The 22,883-nt window shown below is 37.2% G+C and overlaps 2 protein-coding genes across 10 annotated transcripts in view; one reads left to right on the top strand and one right to left on the bottom strand.

Annotated features, from left to right (window-relative positions):
- The window catches only part of nahoda, a 139,014-nt gene that overhangs the window by 82,297 nt on the left and 33,834 nt on the right, over positions 1–22,883 (top strand). For all 9 annotated transcript variants that reach the window (XR_011395820.1, XR_004976528.2, XM_014244537.3 and 6 more), the window contains one exon: positions 3,931–4,001. Coding sequence is in view for 7 of the 9 variants with exons in the window: in XM_014244537.3 (XP_014100012.2) it covers positions 3,931–4,001 (71 nt within the window). In the remaining 2 variants the exon portion in view is untranslated. The remainder of the gene's footprint in view (positions 1–3,930; positions 4,002–22,883) is intronic.
- Positions 6,323–21,735, bottom strand: LOC106624738 (uncharacterized). The gene is made up of 11 exons (XM_014244514.3): positions 21,605–21,735; positions 16,567–17,057; positions 14,855–15,989; positions 13,320–14,585; positions 13,124–13,242; positions 11,580–12,738; positions 8,863–11,394; positions 8,682–8,797; positions 7,045–8,167; positions 6,870–6,979; positions 6,323–6,792 (listed from the first exon to the last, which is right to left on the bottom strand). Exons 1-11 carry the CDS (start codon positions 21,669–21,671, stop codon positions 6,475–6,477), a joined length of 8,436 nt encoding a protein of 2,811 aa, XP_014099989.2. The 5' UTR covers positions 21,672–21,735; the 3' UTR covers positions 6,323–6,474.

Genomic DNA, 22,883 nt, shown 5'->3' with positions numbered 1-22,883 from the left:
TCTCATGCAAACATCATCATTTCTGAGAGCGATCTTCTTCATTTCTTCACTATTATCGTCACTTTCTCGTATGAATAAAAGATATCACTCAAAAATTATACTTTTTTATGAATTTACCTCTCCAAAACACCATCGTAATATCTTCGGCAATCTTTAGCAGCAATTTCACTTCAAATTAATAGATTAAAAGCAAATTTGTTTTTTCCAAGCAAAACTAGTGCGGTAAAATTTTTGGGTTAAAAGCAAGCAGCGGTAAAATTTCATTGCTCATATATGACATATCATGACGGTCCATATATCACTCAAACTTCACGCGATCGTCGAAGGAAGTTGTTTCTGTTCGAAATTGATCAGATATGCAGTTTTAGATACCATAGATTTTTAGAAGATACAGGGTTTAGTATTCATGTCAGAATGGTTTAGTATTATTCATTCATTTCTTCAAATTTTATTTCATGGGACATTTTATTGACAGTCCTAAAGTCACCATTTTGACATTAAGAAAGGATATACGATCCAAAAGTAAAATATGTTTGATGTATAAATATTGTAATATCCAAAGATTCTTTTATTTTAAAATATTTTAACTCTTTAGATTTATTAAACCTCTAGGCAAAAATATATTCCTCGTTATACACATATAAGTACATCGATTGTTCCAATAGAGACAAGGAAAGTTTGCAACTTTATTAGTCACAAAGTAAAGCTCCACTATTTCATTACTGCTGATTCATTTTGATTACTACTTTTTTTCTCCTTTTTATTAACTTCACTCGGTATCTCTGTGCAAGTGGCTTTCTTACCGTGATTATAACCTTTTCGCGTCAATCAAATTTATTCATATGCACATACATATGTATATACCAATATACTTCCTTTCTTGGTTAGGTATTTTGCTGACATGTACATACTATGTATGTAGTACTATGTTTATACACCTTTATACATCATAATTCGAATGTTAACTGACATTCGGTCCAGACTTTGTCAGCACTAATGAACTTGTCGTGCAATTCATGCTTTCTTTATTTCAAATCCCCTTTCAAACATATTTACCAGATGTATGTAAGTAAATATGTAGGCATGCAGCTGTGCGTATTTACGTTACGTAATCGATATGCTAGCGTCCAATCAGAGGCAGGATATGCGAAATAAGATTTTATAAGTAATACTATTCGTATGAAATCAGTGTACGCTGAGTTGCATCGAAATGAGTTTAGTCGAATTGATTTGAATTACCACTAGCATCTGATAGCAAATCATAAAATAATATATGCATATATATTTCTTTAAACATTAATATATTGTGAACATACATATGTTCGCTGTCCAAAGCTTCTACAAAGCTTTCTCAACCATTATTTTCGTTTTGTGATAGTAACCTTTGACATCTATATACAGTGCGTTCAAAAAAAAAAAAAGATTTCGTTTTCCATAGTGCAGGTAGCGTTTATTGGGAAAAATTATCTAATTATCGAAAATACATACAATGTTTTTTTATAGCTGACGTTTGAATGAATATCCGAATGAATGAAATTTTCTCCTAACTATAAATGTTTTCTGCCATTTTTCTTGACGTTTCCAATGAACCTTGGTGAAGCATATCGTCGTAAACTCACGCATTTCTGAAATAACTAATTAATTTTAGGATACGCCCCAATCCGGTGTATAATTTTGTATTCATTGCTATACCGGGAAATATTTTTAAATAAGTTTATGCCAGAAAAAAATATTGCCCAAATCCAAAGTTGTTTAGTCATTACTATTTTATCCAAATCGCTCTTTCGGCATGCTCGTTGATTAACATATGTTCTAATGATCATGGCAATTTAATCATGTCTGGTTTTCATGATCTTTGATGGGAGATCATGTACAGCAGACCTAAGAAATACTTTCTTCTTGCGGAAGTATGTATGAGATTAACTTCATAGAAGCACGACCAAAAAAACTGCGGCTACTTATTCCAGTGTTCGGATCCAAATTTTTCTTTCGCTTTAGTTTTTTATATACGACAGCTGGTAATATCAAAAGAAGTTGTTACTTCGTTTGATATGTCGAATAGATTAATTTATTGCCAAACTTTCAAAAACTTAACTTCTATTAACTTAGATTACAAATCGAGTTCGGACCAAACAACGTATAAATCTATGTGATTAAAAACAGTACGGATGTTATATGTTCCAGTCTACTGTCTGTCTTGGATAACTCTGAAATGCTTTGGAGATATTCATACCAGTTTAGTAGCAAGTTTCGGTCTATTAACTGTATTTCAGCCCTTGCACTACAACTTTATTTTAAGCATGAATGGTTCGATCAAAACATTTTCGACGCACATGACGCATCTATTGATAAGCGCACAAAGTGGTTGAATATTGCTTATCAGTCAGTAACGGCTACTTTTTTAATGAACTTTTTTATAGCCAATAAAATGGTATATAAATAATGTATAGCAAAGATCATTAGATGTGATAAAACTTTGATTCGTCATAAATTTTGCATTGGATTTGTCACTCAAACATTATTTATTAAATTATTAAATGCAGGCAATTTTATTGATACTTTTAAACTTTTACTTAAAAACTATTTATCTGCCTTCCTTTTATCTTATTTTAGCTTATTAGGGCCCACAAGATACTATTAGATATTTTCGTTAGCAAATTTCCGCGTACTAAAAAGTATGATTGTCGGAGACACTTATGAAGCTTGTAAAATTAATCGCAATTTATTTATATGCTAGATACTTCAATGTTATTTAATTTGATGGAAGACTAGACTAGAGATTCTAAAATTGTTTTACTAAGAAAATGGTTAGAATATCGAATTGCCTAAAGTTAAAAAACTCTTCTTGTCTTCTTCTTTCTTACCGTTAGGAACGTTCAAAAAAAATATTGTAATATTAAAAGTTATTAACTAAAAAAATTTTAAAACTGGAATTTCAAAAAATCTAAATATCAAAACTCTTTGTTTAGTAAAACTGTAACATTTTCTAAATAAAAATTAAAAAATAGTAAAACAATTTTGATCGAGCAGACAGAGTGTAGAGACAAATGTTACAATTTATTTTAATTACTGTTTCCTGAAATTTATTCGTCTTTATTTCTAACCTTATTTTAAAAGATCAATGCAATACTCAAAGACATAGAATGTTGTGGAAAATATTAATCTTAAGTTCCCATAATTAAAAAAAAACGGGGAAAAAAGTTAATTTCGGTTGCATCGAAGCTATAGACACTTTACGAATACAAAAGATTCTGATCATTCAGTTTGTATGGCAACTATATGCTAGAGTGGTTGAGTGAATGAGCAGTTTCTTGATTAGGAAAAGACGTGAACAGAATTTCAGTTCGATAACTCAAAAACTGAGGGACTAATTCGCGTATATAATACAGACGGGCAGAGTTGTGAGTACCTACCAGCGACGGCCTAATCTCACGGTGCTCAAAAGCACAACGGATCAAAACAATGCGTTGATCAGCTCCCCAAATAACGCAAGCTATTATATTTGCTAGCAAGGGGGGGCTTATATGGGCGGACAGACGGACATGGCTAAATCGGCTCAGCTCATCATGCTGATCATTTATATATATGTACATATATTTAAGTGGGTCGACGTTTCCTTCTGGGTATTACAAACTTCGTGGCAAACTTAAACGCTGTTCAGAGTATAAGAATATTTTTGTTCAGTCAATAGAGGGTTAAAATGTCGAATAGTGCTTGTAAGCCTTAAAGCATTCCAAAATCTATGGTGGGAAACGATATTTAAAAAATATTATTTTCAAATCCCTAACAGTTACAGCAAAGTTTTTGCCATAATGAAGTTACATTAAACCCCTATAGTTTTACTATATACATAACTGTCAAACAGTTATTTACTAAATAAAAAATATATATTTACTTAATGTTAGTAATTGTTTATTATTTTAATTTCAGGCTCAATACGTACTTCCATACTTTCTGGTTCAAAATTTAATGCCACTTGGCACTTAGCATACCCACACAAGGTAAGGAATAAAAAATTCTTATTTTTGTTACAAATATGAACATGTGAAAAGTTATATCAGTAATGATAATTAATAAAATGCACTTGAGAAATGATCTATTCTTCATGAAATGGCTCAATGTAGGTTCTAGAATGATCACTTTGACGTAAGATTTGATTAGGATCCATTTAATCTATCTAGTATGTTATGTTTGATTTAAAAACAAAATCTAATTTATAAGTAAGGGGAGCATCGTATCATAGTAACGTTTTAAAATTGCAAAATCGAGCCTCTTCTATTTCCTATGGCATCGAACAGCACTTTGAATTAAGTCAGCTCCTTTTACTATACAACATGAGTTATATGTATATCTCAGGGAAGAATGATGATATCCAAATAAAATTTAATACATATTGTATAATGTATCCGTTATTATGCTGTTGTCTTTGTGCCGTATATATCTCCATATGAGGATTTTATGTTAAACTCCTTTCCTTTTCTCGGCCAACAGTTGTCTTCTTTAAATTTAATTTCGAAATAAGAAATAATTATCTTCGCTAATGCTTGTTCTTAAAAATAGAACAAAGTCTGCCTGGCTATACCATTTATAACTCAAGAACAACTTGTCTTATTTTGACGCCTGTAACTCTGAATTAAATTTGCCTCCATTCACCGGTTCAGCTAATTTAGGATTTCAATACAAATATTTGTTATTGGCTCCCTTTGTGCCAATATGAGCACTAATGCTCAATTAAGTTTTCCATGCACTTTGGCGAGGCTTATCGCCTGGGATGGCCTTAAGTGCCTTAAATGAACTTCGGTTTCTTCAGTTTGTGCTAATTTTTGAAGCGCCATTCGCTATATTGTTGGACAGTTCCGATGTCATATTCATACACCCACGACTTGTAGCCGGTAATGAGGCATTTGAGAAATGCAAGGTTCTCAGCTACGTTGACAAGCATGTCTTTTGCGACCTCTACTAGAAGTCGTTTTTTGCTAATTATTCAGGTCTTTTGGTACGAGTCTAGCGTTGACGTGCTTCATACTGATAACATTATACAAAATGTGTTGAGTCGATCCATAATCATAATCTTTCGATCAGATCACGGCCTTCACTGAATGCTTTGTGCCACGCAAACACTTGTGTTCGTGATAAAGTAGTCTCCCAAAAAATACTTCTCCAACATTTTCAATGATTCCGTAGCCGTGGTTTTGTTGGATAAACAAACTTCCAAGCAATCCCGTTCTTCAAATTTTTTCTGTGGTAAAAATTGCTTGACAAACTTTTCGCGTCAAAGTAACAGCTGCCAAACCACACACTAATTAACTTATGGAGATCAAACTTCACACGAACTTAAAGAAGATTGTCCAGTCTATGCAAATTTAATTATCGATTCTGTTTGGGCGAACTGTTTAAATGTTTAATAATTTCGGTTAAGTTAAATTGGTTAGTAATGCAGTCATGATGTTATGTCAGTAGTGTATATAAAACAAGAAAAAACGTTAACTTCGGCTGCACCGAAGCTAGAATACCCTTAACATGTGCTTTTTATAGCCTAAAGGACAATATGTTCGGAGATTTTAGCGAGGCCTTGTATAATACATAGCCTTGTCAAATAAAAAAGTTTTCCATACAAGGACTTGAGTTCGATCGGTCCATTTGTATGGTAGCTATATACTATAGTTGTCCGATATCGCCAGTTTCTTGGAGAGAAAAAGACATTTTTAAAATTTCGATATCTCAGATTTCGATATATAGACGAACACTTGTCACGCTGATCATATAAATATACATACATGTATACACTTTATACATCCTGGCGAGCTTAATATACCCTGTTCAGGGTATAAAAAGCGGTTTGGCATTTCTCTATTTCTTCAACGTATGCTTATGGCAAAAGGTATGCCGGGTTCAATAGCTCCTTACTTTTTAGTAAAACAATTATTTTATTATTAAAATTATTTTATTTTATTTTGACTTTTGTTAACTAAAATTGCTACATACATACAAATATGCTATGTAAAATATAAGTGAATAAATTTTTATATATGTATAACTATATAAAAGTTTATACTATGTACATTTAATACTTGTAGCGTTCAAATAATGAATGCGTGAATCTATATGATGTATATAGACACGATATTTCACGATACTTCAGTTGTACAAGAGCAAAATATTCATTTTATATAAATGTATGTATGTACCTAAGTATATACAATACAAGTGCTTGCCTCGTTTAGATTTTTCTTTCATATACATAAATGTATATACTCGTATGTACCTACGTATTTACGCTTAGTACTACTACTGGAACACTTGGATGATTTTAAAAATATAATTTCAAGTATTATTGTTTTATTCCTTTACGCTAAGTATTATATATATACAAACCGTTATGTTTATGCTAAAGTGTTACGTAAGTAGTTAACAATCTGGGTACCTTCATTAATTGTTTACGTTTTAAAGTGGACTCCTTTCGCTTAATTAAATCTATGTAATCACTAACATTGCAACAATAGCGAACACTAACGTCGTCAATAAACTGACTGCAGACAGTACGGTGGCGCCACCGGTCAGCTCGACTGTATTACAGCCGTCACTTGAGCAAATATTACATGTCCGCCCGTCACTGACGTCACAAGTGATTTGCGAATTGCAACCACGCTCAGTGAAGTCATCATATCTGGTCACACACTGATCGGTAGATGAGTAGATCGGACAGACCTGCAGATAATTGGGATTGTTAGAGCAATTCTCATTGACCGAAGAGAGACAGATGTGACATCTACGACGATTGATGGGGAAGATCTGTATAAAAGACAACAAATATGAAACATAAATTTAATATAAACTTGTTGCTGCTTTGCATGAGCATAGAAACTCACCGCATTGTTACAACTGTCTCCAACACATGTGGTGCATGTGCCGTTAGCTAGGCATGCCACTTGCTCATTTTGAGCCAACTCGCTTAGACAGCCGCGCAATGTATGGCCCGCTATCGGTTTGTAAAAAATATGAAATTATAAAATAGTTTACGTTTTATTCGAAATGTTTACTCACCGCCATTCAGATGCGTGACACATTGAGTTTGGAGCGCTGGACATGAGGTGATAGCTGCGACTGCGGTTGGGTTTTGAGCGCATGCGGGTGTAATCTCCGAATTACACAACACACACTGCACACCTAGAGTTGGCAAACGAGAGATTTCATTACAGTCAACAGTTGGGCAAGTGTACAATTTGTTCTCCGCTTCCCATGCCGTCAGATTGTTTTGATTTTGCGAACTGGCACAACCCAAGAGTTCGGGACGTCCATTTTCGTATTTGGCAAAACAGTAATCATTGTCGACCGCATTCTCGCAACGTTGGCTGACACTGGTGAGGCATGAGGCGTCAGTGCAAACGTGGCAGCTAAAGTAGTTTTCGGGATAAACGAAATCATTACAATTGGGAGTGTTACAGCTGGAGCATTCGTCGCTATCTCCACGGCACTCGTTGCGATGGTACAATTCCTTGTCATCCAAACAGGAGCGTATCACCTGTGAGCCCTTAACTGCCACCATACATTCCTTATTACAGGCTCGTTTGGTGAAGTTAGCGTTTTGTGGATCAGTTGAGCACAATGGATCCGTATCGGAATTACAGAAATTGCACTCGATATAATCCGTCGTATTCCAAGCATCATTACATTCGTTGGATTTGCAGCTGAAACATAGATGTGGATTTTCACGACAATGGCGTTGCTCGTAGATTTCAACATCATCGAAACAACCACGACGCTTCACATCACCGTCCGTTGTGAAGACAGTCACACAGTCTTGTGCTATATTACCGGTGCATTCGTAGGCTGGCCCCAACGACTGCAGGCAGTGTTCGCCCTCACAGGTGTGACATCTTAATGGCAAATCTTGCCACACACCATGTACGCCATCGTCTTTGGCTCGGTTCAGCAGATCGATGGAGTTGCAGGCGCTACCATTGCATGAGACGCAGTTTCTGTCGTTAAGGTCACACAAGATCTCCGAGCTGCAGCCACGTATTGTAACGTTGTTGCTTACGGCGGTTCGGCATTTCTCTGTCTCTGTAACGTATGGGCATGGCAAGAGGCGTGTTGGGTTGGACTGGCAGTAATCATCATCTTCGCTAGTACAGGTGTAACACTGTTGACGATCCTCCGGGAAAACCTAAGTAGATGGGAAGATTTATTAATGCTCTACATAGCTTTTCGTGCATTTGAAGATTGATCAAAAGTGTTTGGTAGATATAAAAAATCAGAATATCGCTAATTTGCCATCTGGGAAAAATTATTTTCACAATTAGCGACCACACTACGACTTTTCCTTTTCGTTATTTCTTCAACGCCAGATGCTACCTAGAACAAACGACTACAAAAATGAGGTGACGATGTTGCACACTTTGGGATTCTTAACAGGTCATCTCTGTTCTGTCCATTACCGTATTGAAGTTACCGAAAGATTGCTGGCGGACAATTTCTAAGTGGTACTACTAAGTAAGTTTGATAATGATATCTTTAAGGGTAATAGGTAGAGATCTCAAAATCAATGGATATTGTCCCCAGGTTTTACCCAATTCTCATAATTTCCTACCTTAATTGAAGTGCTTTCAGTATTCTGCTCGCAACAGAGAAATAAGGAAAATCGTGTAGTTTTTCTTTCCCTTTTACTTATCTTAACTTACCTCACGATTGCAACCCTCGCCAATACAAATGCTGCAGTTCTTATCATTGCCCAAAACACAGTTGACGAATTCGGTGGTTGGCAGATCACTCAAGCAACCACGTGTTGTCGATCCATCTGTGGAGAAATAAATATTTTATTGATATAAACTACTATAATGCCACAGCACTGCTTGTATTTACCCGTGCTGACCAATTTAGTGTAGCAGTTGGTATACGGATATATGTTGCAGGTGTTAAATGTGCTAATCTCCTGTGCGTTCACTGCGCAAGTATAATCTGTCCTCGAATCACAAATGGCACACTTCTGTGGTCCCGGTAATTCATTCAACGAATTGCAAGCATCACCCTCGCAAACAAGCACACGCTTCGTGCTGATAATCGCGGTTATTTCTTGATCGCGGAACGAGCTCACACAACCCATTTGACTAACGCTGTTAGTCTCATCGAACCAAGTGAAGCACTGATCTTCACTCTTGTAAAGAGGGCACAATTTCAACTCGGGTTCATCACAGTCGTTACCTTCACACTGATAACAACTCAGACGTTCAGCCGGCACCGTTGCAGAGTTGCACTTATTACCCACACAACGCTGGCATAGCTCACCGTTACATGTTGCTCGATCAGCGGCCTCTTTGTCATCCAAGCAGGTGCGTATCATTTCGTAACCGGGATCACTGCTACTATCCGAGGGATACAACGCAGTCATGCAACCACCTTGACATTGACGCGTTTTGTGCACAGCGCTTTCTGGGTTCCACAAACACGACAGATTCTTTTGTGTGTCACAGTAGATACACTCGTTGTATTGTGTCAGAGCTGTTGCATTGTTGCATGAATTGGACTTGCAGTTCAAACAATTATCCGAATTAGTGTCACAGTAGTCACCGTATTCCTCCTCAACAGCATCACTACAGCCACGTCTGACAACATTACCGCTTTGGAACACCGTAACGCAGTCCTGTTCATTGTTGTTCGCACAAGTTAAGGACTGTACACTATTGACATCACCGCACGACGTACCGTTGCACGAGAGACAACTCAACGGCAGATCTTGCCATTTGCCATAGTTATCATCTTGTCTACGTGATAAATTGATGGTATTACAAGCAGCGCCCTCACACGGCCAACAAGATCTCGGCTGGGAGGCATCACAGCGCAAGCTCGAACTGCAGCCACGATAGGTCACATCATCACTGTAAGCTGTGACACAGCTATCGCCGGCGACGTGCAACGGACAAAAGTCCACACTGTTTGGATGGTTTGTGCAAGTCGGATCTGTGATGGAATCGCAAATGTGGCATGAAAGTCGATCTTCCGGATACAATTCATTATTGCAGGAGTTGCCCCTGCAGGCCTGACAATATGGTGCAGTGCCATTTAAGCAGCTACTGAATTCGTCATCGTACAAGCTAGAGAGACAGCCACGCTCAGTAAATCCACCCCCTAGTATGCGTGTGTAACACTCAGTGTATGGCAAGAACGAGCAACGAGTAGTGGCTGTGACGCTGTTTGGATTTGTGGCACAATCCAAATCGGTGCGTGAGCTACAGAGCTTACAGGTCTGTGCTGCTGGTAACGCATCGAAAGTGTTACAATTATCACCATCACAGTAGAACAGTCGTTTATTTTGTAGCAGATAATCAGCTTCAGCATTGCTGAACTCACTGCGGCAACCGAAGCCGACAATGCTGCGCTCCTCATCGAATTGTATGTAACATTGGTCACCCTCGCGATATGTGGCACATGACTGCGGCTGTAGGTCCTGGCAATCATCACCTTGACACACATTACAGCTTAGACGTGCCTCCGGCACTGTCTGCGTGTTACAACTGGCTTCAGCGCAGACCTGGCAATGTTCTTTTTGGCCAGCCGCGCAAGCTTCACGATCATCATACTCCAAATCGTCGAAGCATGTGCGCGCCAGTCCGTAGGCAGGGTTGAATTCGTCATACTTGGGGTAGAGCGCTGTCACGCAGTATGTATTACACTTACGTGTCTGCGTCACCGCACTGGCGTTGTTCAAACAGTTACCATTGCTATCAGTGTCACAATAAATACAGTCAATGTAATCGGCTAAACGTGTTGAGTTGTTGCAGCCGTTCGAGTTGCAACGCAAGCAATTTTCTGGGTTCGTGGTGCAAAGCGCGTTATTGTTTTCCTCGACAGCGTCACTGCAGCCACGTTGTATTACCTTACCGTCTGTATTAAAGACTGTCATACAGCTCTGGTATATATTGCTGGTACAAACACGATAGTTGCCTAAACTCTCGCAATTCGCTTCGCCTTCACATGTGCGACATGTAATCGGTACATCCTGCCATCTGCCGGGTTGGCCTTGTTCTTGTACTTTCTCCAAGTCCACCGTATTACAACCACTGATGGTGCAAATGCGGCAAGTATTCCTGTCACTTTCATCGTCGCAGCGCATGCTGGACGCGCAGCCACGTGTCGTAATGCCATCGCGCAAATTCGTGACACAGCTATCATTTTGGTTGTAGATCGGACAGATCATGTTGCTGTTCGGTGTGCTGCTGCAAAGTGGATCTATATCGGAGCTACATTGTTGACATTGCCAACGGTTTCTGGGGAAAACGTCCAAACCATTGCATTTGTCACCGGTGCAAGTCTCACAAAGGGTACTGTTGTCGTAGAGACAGTTGTAGAAGGTGTCCTCGGGCAAGTTGGAAAGACAACCACGTGCGGTATGGCCATCTATGGGTGATAGGAAAGCATATTAATTCATCGTACTCTTACGTAAGTAGTAATTACAACGTAACAAAAGAAATAAAAATGTGAAAACAGCGGATATTACAATTGCACAAGTTTACAAAATATCGGAGACAGGTTCAGTAGTTGATACATAATGCATGCGTGTTATATAATATGTATACACTTACTCTCCTTTACGCGAGTGAAACAATTCGTGTAGGGCAGATTCGTACAGCGTTCTATATCGGTCACCAGGTTAGGGTTGGTCGCACAACGTCCATCGCTCTCGGAATCACACACCGAACAAGTTTTAGCGGTTGGTATAGATTCCACTCCATTGCATGACTCACCATCACACAATAACAGTATCTTCTGTTTAATAAGTTCCGTTATGACATCGGACTCTAAGTCACTGCGACAACCCATACCAACAATGCTGTTCTCTGCATCGAAGCTAATGTAACATTGATCATTCGGATGGTAGGCGCTACATTCGGCCACTTTATAGTCAATGCATTCGTTATCCACACAGGTGTAGCACCTATGTCTGTTTGCCGGAAAAGAGGCAGTGTTGCATAGCGGACCCTCGCATGCCACACAAAGCTCATGTTCACCCGCCAAACATTTCTCTCGATCGTCCAGCTCCAAATCGTCCAAACATGTGCGTGCCAGTTCGTACGATGGATTTTCGGAGCTACTACGTGGATACAATGCCACAGCGCAATAACCTTGACATTGACGCTGCGTACTATTTGCGGCAACGAAGTCTACAGCACATTGTGCGTCACTCGCCGAGTCACATGAGTAACAATCAACATATTGATCCAAACTGGTGGCATTATTACAATTATTTGATTTGCAGCCGACACATTTGCCAGCATTATCTTCACAGTATTCCTCATGTGTTGCCAAGACATCGTCACTACAACCGCGTCGCACCACCTCATCATCAGCGCCAAAGACAGTTTGGCAAGTTTGCAGGTTATTGTTTTCGCATTCATACAGTGTAACGGTCGCATTGCGGCAATCGTCCGCTTGGCAATTGTAGCAAGTTAATGGCAGATCCTGCCATTTACCCGGCTCGCCGATATCTAAGCCACTCAAATTGCTCAAGTCAACAGTATTACAATTGTCTACGTTGCAATAGCGACAATGTAGCCTGTCTGTGACGTCACATTGGAAATCGGAGCTGCAACCGCGGTAGGTGTAGCCGTTAACCAATTTAGTGGCACAGAATTCATTTTCGCCATAGATTGGACATACTGAAGCGGCGTTCGGCGAGCTTTGGCAAGTGGGATCGTTTTCGGAATTGCAGCGTTGACAGCTGCGACGATCTTGTGGGAAGATCTGTGGATGTGAAAAATAATTAGAGCTTGCTCTTGAAAAAAGAAAGATTGTTAATATAATGGAAGTTGTTCGTTTGCTATAAACTTGTAATAAATTCAAATGTAGTTCTATTATTTTAGGCCCAAATTCGCTTATCTCTTTATTGCAGAGATAATCATTAGACCAAAAAATATACATGAGTATCTAAGACCCACCGATATCGGCCACGCATTTTTACCAATTCTTCAGTAATGCTCCGAAGTATTGACCCCAATATTTTTTTATCAGCGGAGACATAGGTAGGAACAGACTGGGAGCACTCGGAAAAAACCAATACTACTTTTGAGCACTTAGTAAAAGTTCCCTTTGATACAACAACTATCAAATTTTTTTAATGAATACTTACCTCAGAATTGCATCGCCTACCAACACAAGCTAAGCACTGCGCTGTATTTGCGCCCAGCAAACAATCGTAGAAGTCCTCATCCTCAATGCTGGTCAAGCAGCCGCGTTCCGTATGGCCGTCTTAAAGAAAACCCAGAAGTATGCGATTTATAAATTAATCTTACAGCCTTAAGCAATGGTTAGTTCCTGGTACTTACCACTCAACACACGCGAATAGCATTGCGTATAAGGTGCTCTGGCGCATGTTGTTTGCGATGTGACATTTTGCGGCGCAATCGCACAGTTCGCATCGGTTATCGAATTGCAAAGAGCACAAAGTTGACTTGATGGCGTGGCATCGATAGTATTACAATTTTCACCATCACAAAGCCACAGACGTTTAGCTATAATACGCTCCCTAACCTCAGCCGGGTCGTACTTGCTCTTGCAACCCAATTCCACAATCGATCTGGTCTCATCGTATTCTACGAAGCATTGATCGCCTTCGGTTACAGCGCGACAAGCTTTTGCTACAGGACTTTGACATTCATCGCCCACACATTGATAACACGAAATGCGCTCACCAACACTGGCATCATTACAATATTCCTCGTCACATGCTTTGCAGTTTGCATCATTACCATCGGCACAGATTTCACGATCGTCCAAATCCATATCATCGAGACAGGTGCGTATTAATTCACGCACCGGCGTGGCATCATTGGTGCGATTATACAAAGTCGTTACACAACTCTTATAACACGCGCGCCTCTGCTGGATTTTACTGACATCAGTCAAGCAGCGCTCATCTACTTGCGCGTCACAAAAGATACATTCGATGTAGTCATCTGGCGTCCTGGCCACATTACAACCATTCGATTTGCAATCGTAACAATTGTTTTCATTATCATCACACGCCTCCTCCCAGGCATCACTACAGCCACGTCCGATTAATTGGCCATCGGTTACATTAAATACCGACGTACAGGTTTGATATATATTATTTTGGCATTTTCGCACATTTCCTAAACTGGCGCTGCACTCCTCGGTGCCATTGCAGTTGTAACAGTTCAATGGCAATTCCTGGAAAATACCTGGATTGCCAATGGGATACTCCGTGAAGACATAATCGTTACAATAGGAGTCCTCACACGTACGACAAGTCTTCGAGTCTTCACCACCATCACATTCTAGTTCGGTGCCACAACCGCGATGCACAATGCCATCGATCAATTTAGTCACACAAATATCATCATTGTCAAATATCGGACAAGCAGAATAATTACTATTCTCAGGATTATTGTCGCAGTTGGGGTCGTCGAAGGAATTGCAACGGTAGCAGCGTTGGCGACTACTGGGATAGATGTTCACATTGCAGTTGCTTTGAGTGCAGATTCTGCAGTACTCGCCGGGTGTGCCTTCATTGCAGCTGAGGAACTCCGTATTATTTAGTGTACTAATACAGCCACGTACAGTGTGACCATCTGTGAGAAATAATGTTTAGAACTATTAATGGTGGAAATTACAATTCAGAACAAAAAGGGAGTAAAGAGAGAAGGTTTGAACAAAATATCTGCCTTAACAGCTTTGGTGAGAGAGAGAGAGAGAGAGAGAAAGAGAAATTGAGAGAGATTCGGCTGTCACGTAATCTTATACTCCATCGAATTTGTTTACTCGTTCGGTCTCTCTCCCTCTCTCTGTTTGTCTTTACGATTTAACTTAGTCAACTAAACATTATACTATATTTCCTTACCATCATTAATGCGCGTAAAGCAGTCGGTATGCGGATTTATTTGACATCTCACTTGATTTGTAATGGCTGTAGGTTGGATGGCACAATTCACATCTGTCGCCGAATTGCAAACGTAACATATATGAGCTTCCGGTAAATTGTCGTAATCATTGCAATCGTCACCATCGCAGAGGAAATAATGCAGGACATCATTGTAAATCGCACCAGTTGGCAAACTGCTCTTGCAACCCATACGCACAGCGCTGTATGTTACATTATCAAAGAACATATAACACTGATCATTTGTGGAATAAGTGCTACAAACACTCGATACTGGACTGTCACAATCATCGCCATCGCAGTGCAAACAAGAGAGGCGTCCTTCGGCAGGCACGAACGCTGTATTACATTTCTCGCCGGTGCATTGGACACAGTTATTCGCCTCGGTGCATGTCTCGCGATCATCAAACTCAACATCCTCAAAGCAGGTGCGCGCCAGATCGAACACATTAGGTGTTGATTCGCGCTCATACAACGCCGTCACGCAGCCATCTACGCAATCGCGTGTGCTTGTAATTGCGGAAATATTCGCTGCACAATCGCCATTGATGGCTGTATCGCAATACAGACATTGTTCTTTCGTTTTAACTTCAGTGTTGTTGTTGCAACCGTTCGATTTGCAATTGAAACAAAGTGCCGGGTTTGTGGCGCATTGGGACTGATGTTCGGCACTAATGCTTGCTTCACAGCCGCGTTCCAATACTGTTCCAGCGGCATCAAAGACCGTGAAACAATCTTGATATAAGGTACCCACACATTTGCGCAATAATCCTTTGCTCGTCTCGCAAGCTTCATCCACGCAAGTGTAACAATTCAATGGCAAGTCTTGGAAAATACCGTACAATTCCTCGGTACGTTTCTGCACATTTGCTTGATTGCAGCCATTCTCAACGCAAATTTCACAATTTCTGGCAGTTGCATCGCAAGTGAACTCACTAGCGCAGCCACGACGTGTCACACCGGACTCGTAGACAGATACGCATGTATCGTTTATGTTATATGTGGGGCAAGTGGAGAGCGCTGATGGCAGGTTGCTGCAATTGCTATTCGCATCGGAATCACAGCGTTGACATTGTTGCCGATCGGCGGGCACGATCTGTGAATAATGTTATTATTAAGAAACGTTATTGAAATTCGTAAAAGAATGTTAGTCAATGTAGGGACTGAGAGAAGATATATGGCTAAAATCTAGTCGACTTAGACGTTATATTCAATATTATACAGTAACCATGCATCTTCAGCTGACGCAGACGTACTGGTCTTAACCGTATGTTAAACACTTAATAAAGAGACGAAATTTTCAAAGCATATGACAGTCGTTTTTCTCATAAATAACAATTCGATCAGCTAACGAACCAGTTTCATCAGTGCCATTTAACTTTAATTGAATGCCATGTATATTTTCAGAACTTGTCGTGTAGAACTGTAAAGTAATAAGTGCGGCCTACATTTAGGCTGACTGTTAAATTCATTTTAGCAAAGCGACACACCTTTTAAAAGCAGTGACCATAAATACATAAACAATGTCAAAAGATTAATTCCTTAAAGAAACACAATCATTCAATCATAAAGAATTTTGTTTCATAAAATTAATAAATTATCTTAGCTTCTTTCAGATGATTCTTCTTAAGCAAGTCAGGCACAACAATGTCAATATCATCGTTCAGGCTCACCTCTGTATTGCAGCCACTCTCCGTGCACACTTTGCAATTATCATCCTCTCCACTAAGGCAATTGTAGAAATCATCACCTTCCAGTTCGACGAGACAACCACGTTCTGTCGTGCCACCGTTTGCGATATTGACACGTTCATAGCACTGTGTAAAGGGCACAGTATTGCAACGTCTCGATGTACCTGCAGTTGCAGGCTGAACGGCACATCTCACATCTGTTGCCGAGTCGCAAACGGTGCATTCATTTATTTGTGGTAAATTTTCAAAACCATTACAATCCGCCGTCGAACACACGTAAAGCTCTTTATTTTTGATTAAGTTGGCAATTTCAGTCTCATTCCCCAAAGTCGAGGCACAACCCATGCCAATGAAGTTTAGGGTTTCATCTAGCCGTATATAACACTGATCATTCTCATTGGTGCAATCTTCCAACACAGGCTCGTCACAGTCCTCGCCATCACAATGACTACATTGAAGAGCAGAGGCAACAACTGCAAGAATTCATAAACATTAATTAATAATCAAGCATAATTAATTTTACACCTAATTACATAGGTTTTATGTTTAGTAGAGCGTTTAATTTTTTTATTGCATATTTCTCATAATGGTTTTTTATTTTCAAATGAGATGTTAACGTTATAACAATACATTTTAGAAAGTTCAAATTTTATTACAGCTACAGTTCCTCTATGCAGAAACTTAGTCCCCTTTTAGGTAATTTGAACTAAATTTGCTTTAATTTAAAGTTGAGCATTCACGATGTTTGGAAAATTTTCAACTTCAAATAATATTTTTTCAGTTTTAAACAACATTTCTCAATTAAAAAAAATGTTTCTTGGGTTGCGAACAGTCAACCAGCGTAAATCAAGTTGCCTGCATTAACACATGGAAATAAACAAAGGTGAGGTAATGCCATTCAATGTCTGCCTTTCCGTCTATTATATACTATATTTATGTAGTATTGAGTGCATGTCTTATTGAAAAACTTATAAAATAATCTAACAAATCTAGGCATCGGCATCTAGGTACGGGTGTAGTTTTAAAAGTTGTAAATAGGGGCTAAGTCTAAAATCTACTTAGAACGAACTTTTTCAGAATTGAAAAATGTGCTAAAGCTTAAAATTTTTGAGGTGGGTAATGCTAAAGCAAAGAGTACAGTTGAGATAAAGCCTCACCTGGCTTTAGTTAGATATAAAATACCATTATTCAATAACATAGAATATTATATGTGAACACAGACGAGATAATTTTGTTATCAAATAAAAATTATTAAAATTGGTACAGGATGGATCCGAAATTTTTTATTAAATTTTCTAACTATAATACAAAAACTAGACCCAGAATTTTTTTACAAAATATAAAAAATATTAAAACAACATTCACTCGATGCAAACAGTACTCGAAAATATTGTTATTTTCTGGTCTCACTTTGACTGGCTTCACTCAGTGAAACCTTTTATTTGAAATTGAAGTTTTGAGCAACAATCAAGCAGCCTTTGAGGAGCAAAAAAATAATAATAATTTTTGATAGAGTGATTTCGAAAAAAAAACAGAAAAGCGCTATCAAGACGATATTATGAAAAATTTCACTCTAATCCCTAAAAATTTGCTAAAAGTCATAAAAGCTCAAAAGATCAGCAGACCAAGAGTCAAATTTCAAACTGACACCTTTATTCCACTAAGTTATTCGTTAAACAAGAGCTCGTGCCTAGTTTCGTGAAGATACCTCGTCAAATAAAAATGTTTTCCATCCAAATACTTTATTCCGATCGCTCAGTTAATATTGCAGCTATATGCTAAAGTCATCCGATCTATACAACTTCTTTGGAGATTGCATTATTACCTAAAATATTAATCCATGCCAAATTTCGTGAAGATACCTCGTCAAATAAAAGTTTTTCATACATACCCTTGATTCCGATCGTTCAGTTTGAATGGCAACTATTTGCTATATTGATCCGACCTAAACAATTTCTTCAAAGATTACATTGTTACTTTAAAAAATAACTCATGCCAAATTTCGTATGTATATTAAGTAAAATAAAAAAGTTTCCCATATTATTACTTGATTCCGATTGTTTAGTTTGTATGGCAGCTATATGCTATAGTGGTCCGATATCGGCCGTTCCGACAAATGAGCAGCTTCTTAGTGAGAAAAGGACAGATGCGAAATTTCAGATGAAAAGCTTAAAAACTGAGGGGCTAGTTTGTATATATACAGACAGACGGTCAGACAGACAGACGGACATAGCTAAATCAACTCAGCTCATCATGCTGATCATTTATCTATATATTTTATAGGGTGTCAGACGTTTCCCTCAGGGTGTAACAAACTTCGTGGCAAACTTAATATATGTTATAATGTTAAAAGATAAAAAAAAATTGAATTTTAAAAATATTGCAGTATCTATGCCGGCCGGTACGCGTATACGAATATATCGCTTAACTACAAACTTTTATTTACAACCGTTATTAACATTTATAGCGCAATTCAAGTAAACGCTTTATGGCGAATTTATACAATAGCTTATCGAAACAGTATTAATTGCCTTTTTTTTACTGATTTTTCGACAATTGTTACATACCGCGAGCAATTATGTACTTAGTGGATTTGGTAGACGTGCGTCCATGAAGGTGTTATAAATAACAATCAATAATAACAACAATAATGGCTGGGAAAACATAAAAATGTGAGAGAGGCTAAAAATATTTTAAAAAAGTAAAGAATAAAAAATCTTGCAACTAAGGGATATGTAAAAACAAAAATTTAGCGCCACTGCCTTTTTGATTTATTTTACCAGAATGCTTAGTCCTTACGAAATTTTTAGTTGCTTGCTAAATATCCCTTTTGAGATTATGATACCGAATTAGAACACCCTCAGTTTTAGTGCCCAATATATGGTACCATCGAGCTTATCTACATGTTAATGAATTTACAATTTGTGAATATTTATTTAAATTACGTACGAGTATACAGTACTGTTATCAACGGTCTTCATGATGATAAGATTTGACGAATAAGACGTCGGCATTCAGATTAGTTTACGCTTGTTGGAAAACTATATATTATAAAATTAAGATTATAGTAGATTTTTGACAAGAAATAGGCTGTCAAAAAATGTATACTTTTTATAAATAACATATTCTTATCATATGATATATTATTCATACATAATTCCTGCGAGAACATTATGAAATGTAAGATTCTTCTGCTAAAAGACGTTCAAATAAGATTCAAAGAATTCACATCAAACTTTTTTTTCCTTTAGCAACACTAATATTCCTATATAGATCGTAATAGACGAGTGAATCTGATCTAAGATCAGCAATTTTTGCTTACTTCAAACCATATAGACATTTCTAAGGTGATTTTTAATAATATATATACTAGCAGTGCTACCCTTAAAAAACTTAATTATCATGTATATCAAATAAATGGGCTTACACAAATTTAAATAATTTTAAGGTATAAAGACATTGTCTCCTGAAAAATGATTGCTTCATCCGCATTCTATTTTAGCACTCAAACATACAACTGTTGTTTAATTTCTGATAATATAAGTAAATTTAGAATCTCAATTTTACATTTTATTTACAGCTCTCTTCGCCACACTTCAATATTTGTAGAATTTCTCTATTAATTAAGTAGTGGTTAGAGGTACGCACTAAAATTGTGCAACTACTGTATTCGATCTCGTTGTCTGTTTCGAACAACAATAAGAAAAAAAATCCGTTTCTAAAAACGGTCGATATTTTTCAAAAGAATGTTTATGTTGTTGGAACCGAATGAAAAGATTGCGGTCAGAAATTCGGTCTTTAAATTTTTGTCACAAAGTGGTCACAGAAAATCCAATTTATGTTTTCCAAAGAATATCCAAGGAAGCCAAATGTTCCTCAGTTGAAACAACTGATTTTGAGCACGAAAAATTATTGAACTTCGTTACAGTAGTAAAAAGTGACGATTATTTTTTTCGCCATTTGATTTTTATATTCTTGATTTCAATTCACAATTGCATACACTTCACATATCAAATCTTCTGAAAGTTTAGTTTTTAGAATCTTGGTGCTTTTTGAACTTATAGAAAGTAGTTATAGCAGGCAGATAAGAAAAGGAAAAAGTTTGCCAAAAACGTTTCCTCTGATCGAAAAATGTAATGAAAGGAGAGTAAAAATACGGCGGAAGCCATTATATAATACATTATATAATAAAGTGATCAATACAGATTCATCGGAACTAATTCACTAAATCTCTAGACTGTGGTAAAAAATAAAGAATTTCAAAAAATTAATATTTACTTCATAATTTTTCGTTTCAAAGAATCCGATCGGCTTCAAAAGATTTAATATTTTTTTATTCAACTAAAATGCTCAAAATTCTATAAGATTGTTTGAAGCCGAATCAAGTCTCACCAAAATCAAAGTTTTCTACAAACTTAGTTTCCCAAACGGGTTGATTATTCTGTGATAATATTGATTTCCATATTCAGTTTTAGTGCCAATACTTGCTTTGCGATGAATAATTGAGCTTCAATTATTACACATACGTGATTAAGACACAATTTGAATAAAAAATCCAAATTCATATGCGTTATACTTTCATGATTTGTTGTTTTTTTTTTATTATCATAACTTAGCCGCTTATCTTCAATATTGTTTTATTTATTTAGGTTTCCACATTTTATCACATGGTTTACGTATCACGTATGGTTTATTTAAATTTATAGTTGCTTTAGACTTTGCTATGCTCATAAAAACATAAATTATTTAGCGAAATACTAAATGTTTCTGCATGAAATCCATTTAGAACTTTTATATAATAAATGGTTTTCCGTTAATTTTATAGTTTTGAATTTCACAATATTTCACTGAAATTTTAAACGCACTGTCACACGTGGAGCTTTGAGTCAATATTTTTTTTTCATAAAATCTTATAATATTTATATATATACAAGTACGTACAAAATATTGAATATAAAAATTATTATGCACATATAATATTTTATTTGACTATTTCATGTTTTAATTTGTAGTGTCCTACCAATTTCACTGCTGACTAGGTAGAACACTAAACCTAATAAAAGGAGTCCAAATTTTCGGGGCAACATTTTGCCCAATTCACGATGCACGTTAAGAGACGTCCGAAAATTTACGGCCAACTAATTTGGCCATTCATTGGTCAGTGGCTTTTATAGACTCGCATTGAATTAGCCGGTGGTGTTATCAACTGATCGCGATACATAATATGTGCCTTTTTATTAGTATTTTACAATGATTTGATAACTTATTAGCGTCACAAGGAACTTTAATACAATATTTATGAGCCACGATATCAATAATAATTGTACTAAATTATTATAAAAAAGAAACAACAATATATACAGCAGCTAACTAACAAGTACAACTAACAACAAGTATTGCAATTTAGATTAGTTCTTGCACTAGAAATGCCAAAGTTTGTGGTCGTGTGTCATTGGTAAGCTTAGCGACATACATACATATCTACATGCCATTTATTATCGTTCGTTAATCGTAATCTGAACAGGAATCCCATAGTATTATACACGTAACATATCATTACTATCGGTACTTATTGTTTTTGAGATTAGAATTGCTGTAAAAGTTTCATAGACCAAATCGAACACATGTGGAAGTGTACAGTATTTATATATATATATATATGTGTGTGTAGGTACAATTGTACCTTAGTCCATCTGTCATTCATATTTTTGCACGCGCTTACAATAATGCATGCCATAAAATATATATATTTCATATATGCACATGCTTATCGGCTTATCTATCCGTCCTTGGCTCCTTCAAATAGTTTTAACCGCAAACTTGAACTTTATACATACATATGTATTTAAGTTTTTGTCGTAACATTTCATTAATATCACCCCTTAATATACTTGTAAATTCTTCTAAACATTTTCAGTCTACTTAAATCATATTTAAGTGTAACCTTGTTCTATGTTCAATGAAACTCAAATTTTCTTGTCCATCTGTCGCATGTCGCATTACAACTCTCTATTGTTACATACATATTATGTAAGTATATTTGTAAGTACACATCGCCATATGCAGTATCACAAACACACACACTTGCGCGAATAATTGACAAACTTTATATAAATGTACATTTGCTTGTAAATATTATAAATTACAACGAAATATCCAGGCATATTGGCAACAACTAATACATCCAACCAAACTCTTTTCTTCAGCATCGTATGCTATAGGTAATGAAGCCACACTTAAGCAACCACCTAATGAAGTGCGAGCGGAGGAGGGTGCTTGAGCTCGAGTCCTGGTCAAAT

Source organism: Bactrocera oleae, chromosome 4 (genome assembly GCF_042242935.1).
Source record: "Bactrocera oleae isolate idBacOlea1 chromosome 4, idBacOlea1, whole genome shotgun sequence".
NCBI lineage: Eukaryota > Metazoa > Arthropoda > Insecta > Diptera > Tephritidae > Bactrocera > Bactrocera oleae.
This window is presented reverse-complemented; position numbering and strand designations above follow the sequence as displayed.

Coding starts and splice junctions, on each gene's coding strand:
- LOC106624738 (XM_014244514.3), bottom strand. CDS start 21,671: ATGTTGCCCCGAAAATTTGGACTCCTTTTATTAGGTTTAGTGTTCTAC. Junction 15,990..16,566: donor AGAGTGGCTGCAATACAGAG/GTGAGCCTGAAC, acceptor CATTATTCACAG/ATCGTGCCCGCCGATCGGCA. Junction 8,798..8,862: donor CACTAAATTGGTCAGCACGG/GTAAATACAAGC, acceptor ATTTCTCCACAG/ATGGATCGACAACACGTGGT.